Source organism: Parasteatoda tepidariorum, chromosome 1 (assembly GCF_982258835.1).
Source record: "Parasteatoda tepidariorum strain Cologne lab strain chromosome 1, Ptep-v5.0, whole genome shotgun sequence".
NCBI lineage: Eukaryota > Metazoa > Arthropoda > Arachnida > Araneae > Theridiidae > Parasteatoda > Parasteatoda tepidariorum.
In genome coordinates, this window is record NC_141755.1 from 59,544,089 (window position 1) to 59,567,461 (window position 23,373).

The window sequence follows — 23,373 nt, forward strand, 5'->3', positions numbered from 1 at the left end:
ATAAGACAAATTTTTAAGATATTTGAAAATATGCATAAAATGAATTCGATATTTTTAATAGCAGTATAGCTGCTGTGTTGGTTCATTATCGATTGATAGAAAAGTCATACAACTAAACAAACAAAATCAGTCATACCTATAACAGCAGTAAAATGTCAGAATAAATATAGTCTAGAATTTCGATATCTTATTCAGTAGCTATTTTGTTTCACGCATCTTTGAGCCAAAGCTTAAAAAAAGGCAAATAAGGGACTTAACCTTTCTGCAGTAATCATTAATATATTTTTCAACGTTTTTCTTATTACTTTTTTTTCTTAGAAAATTTGATAAAGCATCTCAAAACATAGAATTTTGCCTAAGTGACTTACATGATTAGAAAGCATGAAAATCTTTTAACTTGAAATAAAGCAAGCGTATAAATTATTTAGAGATGTACATAAAAACGATCAATATTCTAAGCAACAGTGTGGTTATGTGTGGTAGAATCATTTTCAGTCAGTGGGAAAATTATACAACTAACTATATTAGTACAAAAACAGTACAACATCAGAATAAGTATGGTCTTGTATTCTGATACTATATTGAGTTGCGATTTTGTTTTATTCACATTTCAAACTTTAAAAAACGAAGAGAATGAAGGAATAACTATTCATTCAGTACATAGTAATTTTTATTCAACGTTTTCTTAATTCCTTTTTTCTTAGAAAAATTGAAAACGAGCCTCAAATTATTGAATTTTGCTTAAAAGACTTACATTATTAGAATGTATGCAAGCCTTTTAACTCAAAGTAATACAAACGTATAATTTATTCGAAGATATGCGTAAAAAAGGAAATGAATGATGTTGAATTTCAAATGAAATGTTTATTTACAAAACATTTTTAATCATTATCATTTATTTCAAAAGTATGCATTTTAAATCAATAATGTGCTTTGACTTGAATCTAGCAGTTTTTGCAAAATTCCTATTTGAGGATTTTAAAAACGTTTTTAGTGTCTTTAGTGCTATTTCCACTGGAAATACTATCGAAATTCTTACTTCAAGAAGCCATCATCATATGTTACCTCTTTACGTAAAAGAGTTTTTTATTTTTTTTGATATAGAGTAAAATCAAGTAAAACCATTTTCAGAGCAGGCAAAACGTGTCATCATCTTTTTTTTTCGTTACATAATCATAAAAAAGAGGTATCACATTTAGAAAACCTTTCCTCACCGATACTTGGACATTTGGTAAATATATTGAAAAAAGTCAGCTATGAAATCTTTTTGATGTACTTTTCAAAGAAAAATGGATGAATGAATGGCATATATATATATGAATAAAAATACGCATATTTACATAAAAGTTATAGGCTAAAATATAGATAAGATAAAAAAAAATGTGAAATTTAAAAAGCAATAAATACTTAGAATTTTCTTAATTTTTTAGATATTTCTAACTTTTAAAATATGATTTACTAATAAAAACTTTGAGGTAATAATTAGATTAGATAGAAAAAAAAATTCAAAAGCAACAAATGTTTAGAATTTTCTTAATTTTTCTGATACTCCTAACAGTAAAAATATGATTTTCTAATAAAAACTTTGAGGTAATAATACTTTTAAAAAATTGGCATTTTAGTAACAACCAGATGTTAAGCAAGATGGTGATTGCTGTTACGGTTGCCCCATTTCGAAACCAACACTATGGTGTTGTCAATGTGGTTATCATTGACATTCGAACAAAAAAGACTTTTATGCAATCTAGGATCAATCTAGGATCCGTTGGATCAATCCTAACTATTCATCAAGCCACCTAATTATCTCAAAATGAAATTATCACGGAAATTGTCATGGAATTAGAATTGTTACAGAATTGAAATTGCAACTATTTGTCACGACTTTGCTAATTGGATATTTTTTTGGATTTTTTAACTAATTTCAAAATATAATTTTTAAATTTAAATACAGATTGGATGCTAAAGAGATACTAAATATGCATTAATAATGTTATAAAACAATTTTCTTACAAAGAAAAATGTTAATTTATTTGAGTCTAATCGATCAATATAAACATTATTTATAATGTTCTGAATAATTAATTTCTCATTAATCTGAATAATTTATGAAATTACAAAGGTAATTTTCAAACTATGTTTTTATAATATTTATTAAATACTCTTTTAAGCCATTTAATATTAGCAGCTTCCTGTATTTAACAAATTCTAATATATATATATATATATATATATATATATATATATATATATATATATATATATATATATATATATATATATATATATATATATATATATATATATATATATATATATATATATATATATATATATATATATATATATATATATATATATCAATGAAAGAATATTTTGTTTCATAGTAACATGAACAAAAAATTAAATATTATTTATCTTTATCAATATTAAAGTTAAATGCGAATGTGTACAACTGAAAAAAAGAGGCAAAACTAAGATAGTTAAGTAAAGAGGAGGTTTTTTATTATTGATCAAACAGCAATAAAGTCACCTTCAAATTGGAGTTTAATCTATCAAAATGATAACAACCAGCCAATTTACTCTTAAAACGATGAATAATACATTTATAAAATAAAAAATATTTAAAAAATAAAAATTTACATTTTAATTAGTTCGTATAATTTTAAGAAATACATTTTAAAGTTCATTTGAGTAATTAAAATTAAGCAATACGCTCCATTTTAGAAAAGAATATGTCATAACATTTACATTCTAATCAAACATTTTCTCATTAAGACAAATATTTAAGTTTTAACGAAATTTTGTTACTATTGATGATTACATATACAAAGCTAAAATCCTTTTAATTTAAATGAATTTAAAGCACGTTTTTTTATTTTAAAAAAAAAGGTAATGATTCCCAGGTATATAGAAAAAAAAATCATTCGAAAACTTCCAGCTTTGCAGAAAGAAATGATTGCTTTAAATCTTCTAAAAAAACTCATTCAAAAGTTAATGACTCTTTACTGTGAGAGCAAAATGAAATAAAAACTACTGGACAGGGAACAAAAGGCTAGGACAGAGATAAAAGGGAAACTTTTAAAAATCAATTAAAATGAAGCGAAGTGACAAAGTACTGTTGTGGTGAGATAAGGCTAAGAAGAGGAATGAAATGCGATTAAAAAAAATTGATGAACCTAAAGTTTTTTGAACTCTGCATAGATAAGTTTGTAAAAAAAGGAATTAATGATTTTCCTGTAAAAAATTATCAGGCTATTCATTTTGTTTTTTGAACGAAAAATGTGTCAAATGGAACGAGAAATTACTATTGTAATATTTCAACTTACGGGAGTTATCGCGCTAAAAGAGTTGTTTTCGTATATCTGAACAAATATGTTATTTTAAAATTATGTCATTTTCTTAAATAGCACATACATAATTTAATTTTGTTTGCCATAAAATGTGAATGTGATAAAAACATGAATATCTTTAATTCTAATAAATTATTTCTCTTTGTTTTGTTTTTATTATTTAAAAACATAAATAGGCTTAAAATAGAATTTTCATTGCAGTCTTTGAATATAATTTACTGCGCATAGGAGAAAGTTAATAAATGACATACTCAAGAATTTTATTAATTTTTATAAATTATTAAGATTATTTTAAATATATTTACTAAATATTTTCCTCATCCTGTGATGTATAAAATTTTACGCTCCATCTGCAATAAGTTCGACGAAATTAGCATTCCTATTTTTCATTTCTATTTTGGCATTCCTATTCTAGATTTTCATGATATCAGTTCAATGTGACTAAAATAAATACTTATATTATTCAAACGATTAAACTTGTATCCATGGCTTATATAAGTATAGGATGATTACATAAAATAAAAAAAGATTTCCTTGACTTATTACATATTACTCTTATTATTGCATATCATTACTGATTTTGATAAAATTCATTCTCGTTCTTCAAGTGAAATTGTCACTCGTTCACACAAACTTTTATGGCTCCTTTCATTTTATTTTTTGTTTCCGAATTACTAAATTGTATCTCTTATCTTTAAATTATTTTACAGCAGCAGTACACGATTTTTAAACTTTCTATGATTCCAATCATCGTCATTTGTAAACATTAAAATAAGTAAAAAAGCTGAAATATGATTATTTGAAACGAAAGCAAATAACAATTGTTAAGAATGTTGAGAATGTACACTAAAAGTTCTCAGAAAAAATGGTTAAATAATAATTTATTTAATCATTATTTTTCTGTATTCAAGCAAACGTGTCAAATATCCATAAATAAGACGGTATCCAAACTGTTAATTGAGAAAACCCGTTTCTTTGCTTCTCTCACCTACTATAGTTTATCCACCAGAGTTCTATCGCAACATCTAGGCCAACCTAATGAAAACACATAGTTCCTTGCACATGGGTACATGTTTGAGCCCAGGAGGCTAATCTGTCAATCTCATGAGTGATAGAACGGGGATTCGAGTCCCAACGTTCACTCATCAAAATTTCCTCCATTGTGTTCGACGCATGAAAATTATCTGGTATTCTGCACTCCCTAATTTGTAATCCTGGACTATTACAATAAGATATTCTCATTCAAGCATAGTTGGCAGCTTTATATTTTCCATATCTATAGATGAAACAACTTGATAAATAATTAAATCACATAGCATGGCTCTTTTGACAAGACACCAATAATGGTTAAATGGTTGAAAAATCATATTGCTTTGTATTTATGCTCTTCTCAGCTGTATTAGTTGCAAACGTCTTCAAAACCGTAAGGACGATAAAAAAATACTCCTTTCTGCAAGCTTTACGTTTAATTGAAGGATATCCTTATTTTTATTAATTTCTAAATTTGTTTAATTAAAGATTATAAAAGTGCTTAGTAGGTAAGCCAATTTATTAATTGAAGTTAGTTTATTTTGAATTGAAAAGATTGATGAGAAATATTGCACTCGAATTTCCTAAAATTAGTAAATATTAATTTAATCAATATATATATATATATATATATAATAAATAAATAAATACAAGAAAACACGAAGAAAGTTAAGAAAAACAATAAGTTTCATTCCATTGCCAAAACTATTTACTAAATAATTTCCTTTGTTAATCTATACAGTTTTTCCATGTGCAAATCCATTTCGGGCAAATCCGTGGTTAAAATTGCTTGCTAAAAATTTCTTTTTTAATTTATAAAATTTTTCCATGTGCAAATCAATTTCGGGCAAATCCGTGGCTAAAATTATCTACTAATTTTTTTTTCTCTGTTAATTTTTCCATGTGCAAATCCATTTCGGGCAAATCCGTGTTAAAATTATCTATTAAAATTTTTTTCTTTGATAATTTAAATAATTTTTCTATGTGCTAATCCATATCGCGCAAATCCGCGGCCAAAATTATTTGCAAAACAGACAATTTATGTTTCTCTTTTCTATTTTATATGTTTTCTTAAATAAACTTCTATCTTCTAAAACTATTTATGATCAATTTCTAAAATTATCCAGTATAATATTACCTTGCGCACATCCATTTCGGGCCCATCCTTGGTAACTAACAAATCAAAGCTCAGAATAACAAATCACTTCAGCAGTGCAGTATGAACGACACTTTAAAACCCTCTTGTTACACTCAATTTGCGCTTTTGTTTTCATATTTTGTAATCTGGCAATCTTTCTGCGAAAACATTTTTAAATCATTCTTGAAAAATATCCGTCCAAGTAAGTTGTTCTGATTTTGCTACTCGCTTTATAGTCCCCCCCCTTTTTAATGTTTTTTCTTTTTATTTTATTTTATTATCTGTTTTTACATGTTATTTTTGCTTATTTTCACTTTTTGTGATCTATTTTATTTGTTGTTATTTTATAAAAAAAAAAATTTTGAGTGCTCCTCACACTATTGTATTAATATATTTTGCTTTGGCTTTATTGATACAATATTAGAAAGCACTCTGTTTTGCGGATATAATCGTGTGGACAGAGGAAAAGATTATATCTTTTTTTTCCGGTTTTTTTAAATAAAATTTCATCCTTTTTTCTCTTTTTTTTTTTTTTTTAAACTGTTGTTTGTTATTTTTTTTACTTATTATTTCCCCCCCTTTTTTTCATATGTCTTTAATTTTTCTTTGTTTTATTCTTCATTTTGAACTTATGTAATGGGTTCTGTTTACTTGCAGCTTAAGCACAATAAAAAAAAAATATATATATATATATATATTGAATATAGTTAGAAATTCTAACTCTCTGAACCCCTTAAATTTTACTACGGTTCTCTTGGGTATTACAAAATATCTATTAAGAATTTCAGAATTTAGAACATGAACAGCCAACTCATGGCATGCTTTTCAAAGTAAGGAACGGTCGAGTCTAAACAGCGACACGTAAAGACTTATCGAAGAAATAAAATACTCAAAAAACGGAAATATTCAGGTTTTTTTTTTTGTCAAAACTTTACTGAAAAGTGTTACTGTTCCGAAAACTGTCATAGTTTGAAGTCGGCAGAACGATCTGTTATGTAGTAGGGGAAAGGAGCTAATTATACGTATTAGATCATAATTACGCTATTTCTTTAATTTTATCTATTTTTTTTAATTTAGGAAGTTTCGTTTGCGTTGTATAATGGAACCGATTTAAGCATTTCTTTCATATATATTTCTTGTTATTTCCACTCCTATTTCTTATTTAGTTATTTTTGACGCATTGAATTTTGCTCCAATTCATTCGGCATTTGATTCTGGTGAGCAAATCGTAAACTAAAAGTTGGCGTTCTTCAAATCATTTATTCTTTTACCTAATTTAACGCTACCGAATTATTCGTCTTTAAATCGCTGAACAACTAGGTACAATTTTAGTTCTCCAGGTGGCTTCGGCCTAAAACACCCTTCCTGCTTAATTATTTATTTTTCTGTAAAATTTATTTAATATTTAATTTAATTTTTCTCTAATTATATGAAATTGATTAAAAATGTTTAGTAAATTCTCTACGTACAAGTGCAGGATCATATTAGGTAGTGTTCACTCTTCATTTCCTATGAATTCTTCTTGTTAAAGTTTGATTTTTCTCACTTATTTCGAGTAATTATCTTTTATTTGAGATTTTATTCCCGAATATTAGTTATATTAAATTTCATATTGATAATAGATTTTGAATGTTTTGAATTAACCTGATTTCTATAAATTCGTAACATTAGGCACATTTTCCAGATAAGGAATCCATATGTTAAACATTGAATAATTTAAATTAATAATTTTTACAGGGTGCGGATTTTTTATTGAATTACTTTTCCTGACAAAATATTGAACCTGTGTTAATGTGTGACGACATATATTTAAAAAAAAGAATTTTATTTAATAGATGAAGGGAATCGAAAGACGTATTTGAATAAAATATTCTGGAATATCAAATTGTGGTGATATGATATTCTTTATACTTGGAATACGTATTCTAAATTCAATTATTAGTTTATATTATTCATATATTGGAGTTGCATAATTCCCAGATATATAATTAATTGGTAATTAAATTTTTTAAACTTCCATCTTTCTATTGACTATTTTATTGTCCTAATTATGTGACACTGCTCAAAATGTATTAATTGAATAAATAAACCATTTGATAATTCAATTCTAAATTTAATGTTAATATAAATAATTCAAATTTTATGCACTCCATGTTATTATGCTCCGACCTAATTATGTGCAAACTATGTAGGGTTTTTTCCGAATCTATATATTTTTGTTTTGCGAATTTCATCGGCTTAAATTAATTAAACATGACAGACAGAATATTCCATTTTTTACGAATTTAAGTTATTCCTATCCTTATTTTATTTTAATGCAGAATAACATATTATAAACATTTCTTTGACTGCTAAAATAGTTTGTAAGTCATTACATCAGTCTTGTTCTTGATCCTATTTTCTCGCAATTATTGATATTTTCAAATTAGTCATTTCTTTCAATGCTCACCAGTTAATCGGACCATCCCAATATGTGATGGTTATTTGGATACAAACTTTGTACTCTCAGTGCAAAAATTTACTTTTAATGACGAAAAATGAAATGTCTGTTTCATCTTCTCTTATTTTAATTATTTTCCTTAATCACTCCTTTAAAGAATGAAATAACCCAGCATTTACTTTCAATTTAAATACAGTTTCTTTTTGAACCGCAAATTCTTTTACCATTGAAAACATATAACCATAACAGTCACCTTCGTTAAGCAGTTTGAGATACATTATACGATCATGCAGAATGCTTTATGAAACAACCGTATGGTTTGAGTTGCCGTACTTAGACATCGTTGTGCCTTTGCTATAGTTGCTTTTTCTATTGTTACCTTTGTCGACAATGACTATTTGGTTCTCTTAGTTTTTGGCTGCCGATCGAAATGTTAAGGTTATTTATTCCAAATATATAATTATTTTATTGATTCTGTCCAATATGCGATGGTTTTTCGGCCATAAACTTTGCATTCACAGTAAAAAAATCCATAATAATTTACTTTTGATAATGAAAAATAAAATTTTTGCTTTATTTTCTTTTATTTTAATTATTTTTATTAATCACTCCTTTAACATTTAAATAACCCAACCTATATTTTTAATTTAAGTCCAGTTTCTTTTTAAGCCGAAATTTTTATTACCATTAAATACTCATGACCATAACAGATACATTCGTTAAGCAATTGGAGCGTATTCTACGGTTACGCCTAATGCTTTATAAAAAAACCGTATGGTTTAAGGGGGCGTACAATGTTATGCCTTGCTATGGTTGCTTTTTCTATGGTTATTATGTCCTACCATGGTTAAACATCGAAAGCAAAATACAACGAAGATATGCAATTTGTGATTTTAAAACTGTCTGCGAGGAATAATTTTTATTTGTGCATCAAACAACTAAACTGTATTTTTACTTGCATAAATAAATAAAAACAATGTATATATACATCTCACGTGATCATTTCTTTTGATTTTCATGCAACCACTGACAGTCCATTTTATTGTTAAAATAGTTAGTCGTTGGATGGAGCTGTGGTTTCATTCATAGCATAATTCAAAAACGAAACATTTGTAAAACAATATATCTAAAAAGAATCCAGCTAGCTGTATCATTTAAAAATAGTGATTAAATACTTTATAAGTAGCTCTTAAGCCGACATTTCTTGCACAGATATTTGTTAAGAGATTTTATAAGGAAAAACTCTTACTAAATTATATTTAACTAGAAATAGTAATCCGTAAAAGTAGTTTCTGTCAAAGAAGATATCTGATTTCGAAATTAGTTGATCCATCCAGTTTAATTAACCCACGTACTTCTTAATCGGAACTTTCAATATTATTTTTAAAAAATATTAAATGTCATTTAGTCAATTATCCTTTGCGAATTATCAAAGATAAATAAAAACTGAAATTTCACACAAATTCAAGAAAGAAAGTATTTTTACAGTTTTATATTATAAATTATTTATTGAATATAAACGAAGAATTAATTATGGGAAATTAGCTTAAAACTTCAAAATATCGTAAAAACTGGCTGTTAGTTACGTATCCCAAAAGGAGAATTGCTCCTAAAGGACGCTACAAAAAAAGAGAAAGGAGAATTCGAAATCAAATTTAAATTCAATCGTTTTAGCTCAAATTTTATTTCTAACTATCAACTTTTATAATTATTAAGCTTTTTACCTTCACTTTTTTTAAATAAAGAAATGAAAACTCTATTTTGTGATTATATATATATATATATATATATATATATATATATATATATATATATATATATATATATATATATATATATATATATATATATATATATATATATATATATATATATACATACATATATATATATATATATATATATATATATATATATATATATATATATATATATATATATATATATATATATATATATATATATATATATATATATATATATATATATATATATATATATATATATATATATATATAGTTCTTAATACGATTTAATTAAAATTTTACAAATAAATTGTTTGTTGATTTTGTTCCCTTTCCCCCTTTGAAAATTAATCACAATACCAATCCCATTCTTACGTAAGAATGTTGCAACATCCCTCTTTTTTTGCTTTAACTAAGATTTTTACAATAGTAGTCTTAATTAGAATCAAATACTAATAAAAGGTGTAAGGTTACTGAAACTCTGAATTTAACTGTCTTTGCTAAATAATTTTAAATTTTTTTTTCCGACAAAGTACTTTCCCAAACATGTTTTTTCCCTCTTTCTTTCCTTTAAGGAAATTTCAAGGCAATGGTGTTTAAGTTTCTTGCGCAAGCAATATCCTTAACTCTCATCATCTCTGGTCAGAAAATTAAATATTCCCTATTCCCGTTTGGAGTGAAGAAAATATTTGGACGGCCTCTAATAAATAATTTATTCCTGAAATTTATAGACTTCGTGATTGAATACCAAACAATATAAAAAATTCGATATTAAAATATATTGCATTCTTATCACTTTGATTTGCATTTCATTTACTTACATTGCACAAAATGAATGCACATTGAACAAAATTGTCAAGCGTAATATATTATTATTTAATTGTATCATGTACTTGAGTTGACAGATTTTTGACGATATGTAATTTAGAAAAAAAAAATTAACCCTTTGAAACAGAATTTTATTCAGCTTATTTTTCATACTTTTTTTCATTTTACATTAATTTGTGTAAAAATGAGTATAAAATATTCTAATTAGCATCTTAATAGTTTATGGTTATGAAACACCAGTGTGTTTTCCTGCGTTAAAAGTAAAATCGTCCTTCCAAACAAATTTTTTTCAAATTTTCTTTTATTTGCTGTTACTTAAATCTTGGAGAAACAGTTGTAAAACACTGAAATTTCTTTAATTTCAGAAAAAATTATTCGTTTATAAAGTTTTGAATCTGAATAGAAAAAAAATTCACGCTATTTTTTTTTGAATTTTATAATTTGAAAGAAATATAGTTCAGTTAGTCTAAGAGATTTATTTTAATAACTATTAAGCTATTTTATTTGTAATTAAAAAATGCAACAAATTATATTTTTGCTGCAATAGTGCGTCAGAAAAAATATATATAAGGGACCTAGTGTTCCATCTTCGACGTCCTATAAAAACGCGCTAGATAAGATTTCTAGAATGACGCTAAATGCTTTAAAATAACAAAAAAAACCCACTTTTTTTGCAGTCTTTATATAAAAAAATGCACAAATGAGCTTTTAAACTTTTTTTAGAATTACAATATATTTTGCACAACTTCTTGAGAAAATAGATATTATTCACAGAACTTTTGTTCTAGTAATTTTTAATGAATACATGCATAAACGTGATTATGTAAACTAATTAATAATATTAGTTAATTGAGAATGACTTTTGAGCACATATTGTTCCAAACAAATTTTTTTCACATTTTATTTTATTTGCTGTTACTTAAATCTTGAAGAAACAGTTGTGAATCATTGAAATTTCTTTAATTTCAGAAAAAAAATATTCGTTAATAAAGTTTTGAATCTGAATGGAAAAAAAAATCACACCATTTTTTTGAATTTTATAATTTAAAAGAAATATAGTTCAGTTAGTATGAGAGATTTATTTTAATAACTATTAAGCTATTTTATTTGTAATTAAAAAATGCAACAAATTATATTTTTGCTGCAATAGTGCGTCAGAAAAAATATATATAAAGGACCTAGTGTTCCATCTTCGACGTCCTATAAAGAAGCACTGGATAAGTTTTCTAGAATGACGCGAAATGCTTTAAAATAACAAAAAAAAACACTTTATTTGCAGTCTTTATATAAAAAAAATGCACGAATGAGCTTTTAAACTTTTTTTAGAATTACAATATATTTTGCACAACTTCTTGAGAAAATAGATATTATTCACAGAATTTTTATTCTAGTAATTTTTAATGAATACATGCATAAACGTGATTATGTAAACTAATTAATAATATTAGTTAATTGAGCCATATATTAACTATAATGTTTTTAATGCGTTATAACGCAGATTGAAATCCCAAATGCTAGGTAAAATTTTAATTTTGAGTGGCTTATATAGATAATAGTATTTAAAAAAAAACATGAAAAAAAGGACGCAAAAAGTTACAATATTAAAAATAAAATAAATTATAGAATAAGATATTCCAAGGTTGAATAGGATAATGAAATGTAGAATGAGCGAAACATAGAATAAAATTTTAAAATATGGAATCAAACACTACAATGCGGAAAGGAGTCTAATTATTTGACTCCGGAAGGAAATATTTTTAAGCACATTGTATGAATAATTTAACATTCTAAAGTGATTGCAAAAGTAATTCAAATACCAAAAAAGGAATTTCTATTTATAAAGATGTAAAATTATTTATATAATTTCTGAGTAATCAAGAGTAAAATTTAATATTTCCATGAGCAAAGATAAGATATTGTGTATAAAATGGTGGAACATTTGCTATGTTATGAACACTGGAAGAAAATTTTAAGGAATAGAAAAAAGGTAAAATGAATTATTTAATCTAATCATAATGACTCTGCAAAAATAGTATCAATATCCATATAAATCTAATTCCTATTTTTAAAGATCTGATCATTACTTGCTGCATATCATATAATTTTTTATTCATTTCCTTTCTGCAATGCAAGAATTTATAAGGAAGAATATCCAATATTGTTTTTTTTTTCGAGGTTGACGTTATTTTTTAAACTATAGCAAAATATTGTCTGTTAAATATCAACACTATTTTTGAGAGTAAACAAATATATTAGAGACTAAATGCATTTTTTTATTAACTGTTCATAAAAAAATAGAATATAGTTAATTTCGTACATAAAATCCATTTTATGTTTTTCCTTACAATGACAATAAAGTTTAAAAGAATCTAATTTATTCTAACCTGTATCTTCAAAAATACTATCTTCATTTTCCGTATGATAAACCTCCTGCGATAGTGCACACACAATTAAAAGTAATAAGCACTTAATTTTTATTACTTCCATCGCCTTTGAAAGAAAATGTTCCTTTTCGGTAAACAGAAAATTTTAAAAGAAGTTGACTTTTTCTCTCAGCTTTTTCAGAAAAAGCGATAAAAAGTGGAACGACCTTAATAGCACAAAAAAAGAAGAAGATAAAAGTAAAAATAGAGAGAAGAAGAGAAAGTGCGATTTTCTTCTGAATAAATGAAACGGAGTTAGTGATTTTGCGGGGGAAGTTAGATGTTCGGCCTCTGTTGGGATCACCACTACACGTCCGCTTGGAACTGATGCTTCCAGGTGAAATGCTATGCCGAAGCAGGCATCAATCAGGGTTGCCATTCTCCAGTTCGCCCTTTGGCGTCTGAAAGAAGTTTCATGGAACAAATCCGATATCGCCAAGATAGGAGATGCGGGTCACTTTAAAACTTTTTAGGGAGCTGGAATAAAATCGATTTTATTTAACGTGGACGACCCAAGAAAGACATAAAAAATCAATTACTAAATCAAATAAAGAATGAAAGAGATTTTTAATAAAAAAAGTTTTTTTTAACGTTTATTCTAGATTCTTGGAATCTATTTTAGGAATAGGGACTAAAAAGCGCATTTTAAATCAGTGTGAATGAAGTGAGCTGCAACATTGTTACATTTTGCAGAAAGGCAATTTTGTTGTTACAGACTAGGATAAATGGATAGTATTATAAGTATAGAAGAAAATTAATTAAGGAATTTTTGAACTTAGTATGTGATCTTAGAAACTACATATACGTAAGAAATCAATTACTAAATCAAATAAAGAATGAAAGAGATTTTTAATAAAAAAAAAGTTTTTTTTTAACGTTTATTCCAGATTCTTGGAATCTATTTTAGGAATAGGGACTAAAATTCGTATTTTAAGTCAGTGTGAATAAAGTGAGCTGCAACATTGTTAAATTTTGCAGAAGGGCTATTTTATTGTTACAGACTAGCAAATATAGATGGATAGTATTATAAGTATAGAAGAAAATTAATTAAAGAATTTTTGAACTTCGTATGTGATCTTAGAAACTAAATATACATATTTACAATTTAAAAAATAATGCTATTAGGATTATAAAATGCAGTCATTAAACAGAAATTACATTGTTACTTTTATATTTAATTAATTGACTTAATTTTATTAATATTTAATTACCTTTATTTTTAAGCAATTAATTTTAAAAATAATGGAAATTTTATAACAAAAAAATTACATTATGAGAATTTGGAAATTCATTTCATAAAATTTAACTACTGCCATAATTTAAATAAAAGAAAATTCTTAACTGTTGGAGACTCACATCCAAGAAAACAAATGAAAGGCTACTACATTTTTTTAGCAAATATTTCAATTGATTGAATGTCACTAATTATATTGGTTACTTCCGCAAAACTTCATTGATTCGGTTAATTTTGACGAATTTGTGGTAATGAGAAAAATAATTATAAATGCCAAAATTACCACATGAAACAGAAAAATTATCAAATCGTGATATAAAAATACGTAAAACCAGCAAATAATATAAACCAGATTTTTTTGAAAGAAATGTCATTATTACACAGTACGGTAATTTTACCAGACTTTGTTCTCTGTGTAGAAAATACCAAAATCACTTCATGCAACTTACAGCACATAGTTGAAAAAAAACCCCACTGATTTACACAATGGATGACTTTGTGATAATTTATAGTATTAAAATATTGAATGACGTGATGTAATTTATGTGGATTTATAAAAAGGTAAAAAACAATATTTGACTAGTATCTGAAATATATTTTAAAAATATTTATTGTTTACTTATAAAATGGATACTAATTGGATTAAATATATACTTTAAAGTTCGTAAAACATCTGCATTATGTTTAATGTTAAGCGTTATGTTCGAAATAGGTTCTTTAGATATTTTTATTGATTACAGTTTTATATTTTTCTTAAAAAATTTTAAAAAAAATATTTAGAAAAAAATGCCTTGATTGGTCAAGTATAAAAGTGTTAATATAATGGCAGTCCAAAGAACTTTAAGGATTTGTATTATTTTCATTATTTCTAATACCATTGTCGACCTAATGCTTTTTAAATACTTTAAAATGTAATTCAAAATAACAACAATGCATTAAAAACATTTCCGAAATATAGTTAATTAAGACCAATTGAGTAGATTTCTACTTGGAGTAAGCATAGTGATAATATTTTTTATTCCTGTAAAAATAACAAGAAAACACATAGTACAACTTAGTGATTAAAACCTTTAGGAAAACACATAGTACAACTTAGTGATTAAAACCTTTAAGAAGTAAACAGATGTTTATTTTTTCTTTTCGATGCCAGTGAAGATTAGAAAAAGGAAAAAAAATCTTCACATCAGCGAATTTTCTATTTTTCTCTCAATTCTTATCGGAATTAAAGATATATAGCAATAGAGTTTCAGTTAAATATACAGTTTCCGTTTATTTCAAAAAATGACTTTGAATGAAATGCTGCAGGAAAATAAAAAAAATCATTTTATTATTACCCATTGTTATAATTGTATATCAGGATAGCAAATATATCAGAAACGACTTCAAAAATTTTGTTAAAATAATAAAAAATTTCAAAAACATTTTTTTAAATACTTTGTTAATTTACCAATTTTCTATTTTTTTAATAAAAAGTAAAAATTATTTTAGGACAAGTAATGAATTACTAAACAGACTACCATAAAAATGCTAAATAATTTCCAATGAAAAACTAAAATCATGCACAGAAATTAATATTTATTTCAAGAGATAAAAATTTTATTTTTAAATGCAATTATGACAGACATATCATTTTATTGAAAACGAGGAAGAAATAACGGATTTAGGAAGAAATAACGATAATTGCTACATTTTCAGAGTAGAAAAAAATGACATATCTCTGCCATATTTGATGTTTTGAAACTGTCAAAAATCCATTTTTGTTGTAAAATGAAGGCAATTAAATGCAATAGAAAAGAAAAATCTATATTTCATTTCCTACATTAATACTTGTAGTGAATTTAATATTTAATGTATATAGTGAGTATGTCATCTACTTAATACGTAAGCAACATTTATAAATTAGTTTAGTTATAAACATACCCATCTCTTCTCATGTTTCAGTCATATGACGTGACATTTTCTTTAAGAGAACAATCTTCACGTGCAAGAAATGCAACGTGTTTTTTAGATACATGAATAAAATTGAAACTTTTTTAGTAGAGTGAGCATTATATTATTATTAGTTGAAGGTTAAAATTAAAATTTAAACCAATTTCACTTCAATAAATCTCTGCAAATATATATGATGACAAGTTAAAATGAGTTTAAAATAGAATGATTGAAATTGTCGCTAGTTCGAATGAGCTGAATTTGAATTATTAACAAATATCCATCCAGCATTATTTACACTATCATTCACTAAATGAAAGCAATTTTTTATAATCAATTTATTTACAGTAATACACAAATGAACACTTCTGCTTGACTCGAAAATAAAGAACTTTCATCTATCAAACTGTTTTTCTGATTGCAGATAAGCAATCAAAGTAAAAGCGTCAGAAGTGGCAGTTACTTATGACTTTTAAGCAGTAGTAAGAATAATTAATGACTTTTGAGCACATATTGTTTAAAACAAACTTTAAAGAATGACTGAAAGTCTGGCACAATGGAACCTAAAAATAAGAAAAAATTTATTCACCTGCATTACTTACATGCACGTCCCTATAAAATGGTAAAAATTAACATTTTCTCAAAAATAAAGTTCACAGTTTTGGTGATTCAGCAATCTCTCAGTTCCATTTTGATATCTTTGAAGTCATTCTTATAAAGAAATTACTTATGGTTTTTGTTGAATCGTGACTTATAAAATATATTAAGATATTGCTTGCTCATTATTATGTCATCTGAGAGTGTTAAAAGAGTTTATTTACATCTGGTTTATAAATAGTTTTCTCTAATATGTGATGATACACAGGGAAATGTACTTGCTTAATAGTTTTTGAGTATAATTCCGGGAGATCAATGAACATTTCTTTAATCAAATTATTTTTATTATATAGTGTATTTCTCAATAAATTATGAAATCTGTATCTTAATTAAGCATGGAATTCGTTACATATATATATATATATATATTAAATGAAAATGGAAGTTACAATCAGTGTAAGTAAGGGGCTATCTGATTCATGTTTTTTAAAAATTTCTTGGTAACAAAATAAAGTTTAGAAGCAAATATTATTTTTTACCATTGAAGATATTTCAATTTTACCTTTTTACTAAAATGCAAATATTTAATGAAAAGAAAAAAATAATTTAAGGAAAAGTTTTTTTTCCTTAAAATTTTTATCTTGTGCATTTTTTTGATGTAACTATCAACGCAGATTTCAGAACAGGAAATATGAGTTTCTTTTTTGTAACATTTCAGTTAAATGTACTTTACGGCGTGTAAACATCAAAAGTCCTATCAAAATAATACTTTTTTTTGAAAGTTTAATAACCCTTCTTTTCAATATGTCTTATGAGACTTCTTGACAGTCTTGTAAACTTGACCTGCTTATTTATTTTTTTAAACTTATTTTTCATGAGTGTTTTAAATTTTTATTTCTATGTGAAGCAGAAAAAGTGGCATTTGCTTGTAAAATATATTGGATTTTTCTATTTTATTTCAGTCAGCAATTTGCAAATAGAGTAAATAAGGAAATAAATTGACAAAATTATGAATCAATGCAAATAGTTAACTTGAATATGCCATTCAAAATTGTCCTCTATTTTCTATTTCTCATTTAAATATACATCATACATTAACAGACATAATCGTGACATAGCAAATAAGTCACTCAATTTATATATTCATTTAAGTCAATTTGCTCCACATTATTAATTAACCATTTTAATTAATAATTTATCACTCAGGTTTCTTATAATTAAAATATAAAAATTCAAATAAATGTCTATAAGATAATAAATTAAGCGAAAAATTTTATTATACTTTCTTAAACATCGTGACTATAGAAATTCCGACATCGAAAATCTTTAAATATGCCAAAACAACTGTCTCAAAAGTTTTTCAAAATGTTGAGCCTGTTAAAACAAGAAACGAAACAATATTTGAAAGAGCAAATCTCACTAAAATCGAAGAAGAAATCAACAAGAGAAGGCGAAAATAGGCGGGTCTTGCACTAAGAATGTCAAAAGAGATATTGGCACATATTTCTTTCTACTGGACTCTTCATTGCAAGAAAAGAAAGGGAAGGCTAGGAGAGACTCAGCAAAGATAAGTGCAAGCAGATTTTAAAAGGGCGAAATTTAAATAAATAGAAACAGCCAGATGTCAAAAAACAGGATGCTAAATAATAAAACATTATACATATCGCTTTTAGCCGAACACAGTTTATGAGCAAATTGTCTGATTAACTGAATGCCATGCATTTAGCAAAAGCCATCCTCGAATTGTTTGATTAACCTGAGGAATCATGTATTTTTCCCCTCTGCTTTTGCATGCATTTTCATGCATGTATGGATAGCACTTATAAGTCATGCTATCTTTACGTAAGCAAAGAAACATACATAAATAAAAGAGAAAAAACTTAAAAACATTAAACTTACATAGTCAAGACATTAAACTTACATAGTAAAAATATTAAACTTGAATCGTTAAAGCATTGAAGAAACGAAAAAAAGGGGAATGACTTGTTCGTTTTTAAACTGCGCAGGGATTTGGTTTGGACAAAAACAACGGGTAGTGTGAAACGATTTAAAAGTTGAAACTCGAAGATGTAGATAAAAACTTATAAGATAGTTTCACGAAAGAAATATGAAAAAAAAACAGCATGTTGGTAAGCATATTTTTTAATCTGAAAATTACATGATGGGGAATGAAGGTGGATTCGTCAAACATTCAAGAAAAATTGCGAGGAAAAATTTTCCACAAACTAGGTTATGTGTTTTTTTTATTTACCTATGTATTTTTATAAGATCTGTCCCAACTTGTCCGAATGATTGGTGCTTTGTTACCAATAATTTACGAAAAACATAATTCACGTTTTTCGTATTGTTTTTCATTCTTTATTTTAAAAAAAATATGTGCATAAATTAAACATAACACACATAAATAATTTAGGCATTGTTTGTAAAAAAGAAAAGGCAAAAATTTCAAATTCGACATTGCCAAACGCAGTTCCACCCCAGTCACACGAGTTCTTGATGCCCTGAAATATTGTTTTAATCTTATGAAAACAGATTCCCTTTCTAACTAGATTATTTCTTCACCACCTCCCCATAGCAAGTGGAAATTCATTTTACCTTGATTTCGGCCACGGTGGCTTGTCTTGTTCTGTTTTTAATCTTTTTCTCTATGGGCTAGTGACGTTTCTCTAATTTTGTTCCTTACCTTTGTTTTTCAATTTTTCGTTGGCAACTTTACGTTTATACTTCAAATCACTTTTGGTTTTTCCCATCAATCAAGCCTTCAAAACGGGCACCTATTTTTGAGCACTTGAAACATGCCGACTGATATTTCTATTATGTATAGTTTTGAAGCGAATTAAGTTTTTTACTCAAGTAACTAGGATAAATTTTGAAAACTATCAAAATTTGAAAACTTCTAATTTATATTTATTTTATTTAGAATAATAATATCTGTCAAACTGATTATATTTATACTATTTAATCAATTCTTACTGCTGTATACTATATATATAATGATAAAATTAATAATTGAAGTGGCCTTGTTTGTTTGCGTACTAAATCGTGCTCCATCCTAAAAATCACTCAACAGTTTAAATTAGACTATTCAAAAGGGACATTTGCTCAGTGCTGTAACATTCCAAACAACACCGAATAAGTAGGTTGTAAGTTGTTTGAAGCAGCGTGTATACTTATTTAAGTTTCTTTTGAAGCATGCTTCTATAAACCTGTTAACCTTCTTAAATTAGCTGTAGTGTGCTAAAGATTAACTTCGGACAATATTTTTAAAAAAAAACGATATTCATCATATTGTTTGGCGCAGTAGACAGATATCATACTACTTTCAAAAAAGACAAACAAACAAAAAGTATAATTTTCAAAGCGTAAGCATAATAATAATGACAAATTTTTTCGCAAAATAATAAAAAATTATACTATTTTTAACTTTAGAATTACTTAGTTTATAATTGAAAGTTTTAACAGGGTTTTTTTTCATACAATTTTATTTAAAGAGCATTAAACAGTTGCATTGAATTTATTAAGGATTAATAAGGGAGCACTGAATAATTTGAAAATTAGTATGCATAGAAAATATATATCCATCTCCTTAAAGCACAACTGGTGTCAATAAATTAATAACTGTACAATACGAAAATCTATCTTAATTTGTAATCGAGTTCAAGACTGCTTTAATCAAATGATTTTAAAGTATTGTTTTAATTAATTTGGGACTACACTGTAAGGAACTCCTGATCAAATTACAGCAAAAAGTACTATTACCCAGAGTGCAACATTAGTAAAATTCATTTTACCGTAATATTATATATAAAGGAATTTCTGAAGTGATATTTATTTAATTACAAGGATTCAATGATTTCACATTAAATATTACAGTAAAATTTATTGTAAATTTGAGTTTTTGTTCAGCGAATCATAACTGTAAAAATGGATTTCATTGTAAACAGTATTAACGTCATGAATAATTGTGTTTTTTAACTCAATTTAATTTGGAATTTTTTGCCATGTAAGACAAAGTAAAGATGTTACTTAAAAATTTTGTATGGGAATAATTTAGTGTATGATCCTTGAACTCCATATTTATTAATTCTATTAAGTGATTGCTGTATTGCTAATTGAAATGGATTATTTTTGAAATCAGATGAAATATATAAATGAATAATTATTATAAGAGATTATGAATAATTACGACTCAGCAAGAATTGTTGATGTACTCTGAAAATAAATGCGGTCAACACTGCCAGAATATATATATATATATATATATATATATATATATATATATATATATATATATATATATATATATATATATATATATATATATATATATATATATATATATATATATATATATATATATATATATATATGATGAATGATATAATGATTTTGGTGAAATTAGTAATAAAACATGATTTTTTAAAGTGTGATGAAATTTGGTTATTATAACATTATACCTAAGAGCAGGGCATAAGGATAATTTCTTTTCAGTTTTGCTTCGTTTATTTAACGTATGGTAATAGAAACTATAATTTTGAAAACCAGAATTTCCACAAAAATTGCTACCATTTGAACGGAAAAATTACAGAGAAATTTTTTAAACATAGTATAGTTTTGTTATAGTATAGTTACATCTACTCATTTTTATTAATTTAAATTAATAATATATTTGATAAAAAAACTAAGATGCAACTTCTGTTGCAAAGTCTTATAAATTTCATTCCAATTTTTTGGAAAGAGTTACGCATGATGTTGATCGCAAAAAATTAGTCTTTAAGAGCCATACAAACTATTAAAACGACTGTTTAATTTAACTGTCAAATACTTCAGACAAAGGCTTGTTTAACATACAATCGCAAACGTATAATTTCAAAGACTGCTATCTTAATTAAAAAGAAAAAAATTTAATAGTAGTATTTTCTGTTACACTGAGAAACATTTTCGTGTTTTATGCATAAATTTGGTTTTATTGAGTATTGCAAATAATCATGATCGAATCTTTGATTATTTACAGATAGATTTGCGTTAAACGAAGAACGGTATTTCCTAAATAATATTTTATTACATTGATATAAAAGAATAGAATTAAAAAATACTCTTCTTTGCCTTTTAGATAATAATTAATTCCTTTTCGGAAAATTCTTTTAACCACAGCCTTAAGATTTATAATACCAACGACATTTTCAAAAATGTAATAAAAGTCTTTTATAAATGAATATAATTTACTAAAACTGCAATTTGAAATTTTTCTCTATTTTTCATGTTCTTATTTAAAAGAAGCAACTAAATTTAATATTGTCTTTTAAAAATTCTTACAACTGAATATATAAGAGAAAATCTAATTCCATCATAATATTTTTAATAAACATATTTTTTATTTTAACTTTATTTTATTCAATAAGCATTAGAGGAACAAAGTTTGAGATTTCATTTTTCTTTACATTGGAATCGATTTCTTAACATGAAAGTATTTTAATGTATAGCTAAAAATAAATAAAATCAAACTCCTTGTTCTGCCGAAGGTAGTAAAAATTTTAATTTCCTTTTCCTTTTAAGGATTTGACAAGCTTCATTTTTTAATAGAATATTATAAAATCTTTCGATGAACAACAAGGTTGCGTTTCTCCATAAAGATGTAACTTATTTCAGGAAATAGTGGGAAGATTTAATAAAGATCGATTTTAATGTAGTAGAGCTTTAAATTAAGTTTCTCATTTCTTTAATTATTTTTTTTAGGTTTTCATGGTCCTCATCTAGTTTTCTAATTTCCAAACGTTTTGTTTTCCATATATAATTTTTATTTAATGATAGCTTCAATATTTAAAAATCGAAACAATTTGTAAATAATTATTTTTAAGACACATTTGATAACACTATTTCATTTAGTATTACATGAATATGAATATGATCTTGTGCAGAATTTCCTAAAATAATCAACGCTATGCCAAAAATCGTCAGAGTAAAAAAAACAAACACTATTTTAAAGGTAATCACACACTGACTAAATAAAAACTAGCTTTAGCAGTAAATGTTTTTCATTGAAGATTTTCATCAAATAGTTTTTAAATGTAGAAGAAAAATAGAGTTATTTGCATAAAATCAATCAAAAAATTAGCCAGTCAAGTATAGCTACGGTGGCATCAGTGGCGACTATTGTGACACGTTATAGGGTGGTGTCAGAAATTTAAAGTAGGAAAAACTACAGTTCCTATTTTGTTTGTCTACTTTTTGCTATGTTAAAAAGAACAATAAATAACAAATTCAAAATTTCAAAAGTTAAAAAAGAAAAATTAAAATGCGTTAATGAGAAAGACCAATGAAGCAGGAATGTAAAATTTGAAGTTAATTTTTTTTTCTGAGAAAAACAAACTGCATTAAAGAAAATGTAGTTCTGAATAAAAAAGCTAAGCTTACAGGATGAGTGAAATTAAAAAATAACATTAAAAGTAATTACCAAGCAGTAATGGTCAGTAATAACCAAGTGAAGTAAAAAATTATAAAAACAAATAAATTTCAACACAAAAAAGGTAAAATACTGATTCAATGCAATCTTATTCTTTTACGAAATAACGTTATTTTTCACAAAATACCATAACTCCAATATTTAACAAACCATTTAGTGTTGAAAGAAATAATAACGTAACATTCCTCCGCGGAGTA

General features: G+C 25.6%; 1 protein-coding gene across 1 annotated transcript in view; it reads right to left on the bottom strand.

Annotated features, from left to right (window-relative positions):
• LOC107445831 (kin of IRRE-like protein 3) overlaps positions 1 to 13,312 on the bottom strand; it is a 282,976-nt gene extending 269,664 nt beyond the window's left edge. The window contains exon 1 of the mRNA XM_043040440.3: positions 12,915 to 13,312. Coding sequence (XP_042896374.1) covers positions 12,915 to 13,017 — 103 coding nt within the window. The 5' untranslated portion in view covers positions 13,018 to 13,312. The remainder of the gene's footprint in view (positions 1 to 12,914) is intronic.
• Positions 13,313 to 23,373: the final 10,061 nt, after the last annotated feature.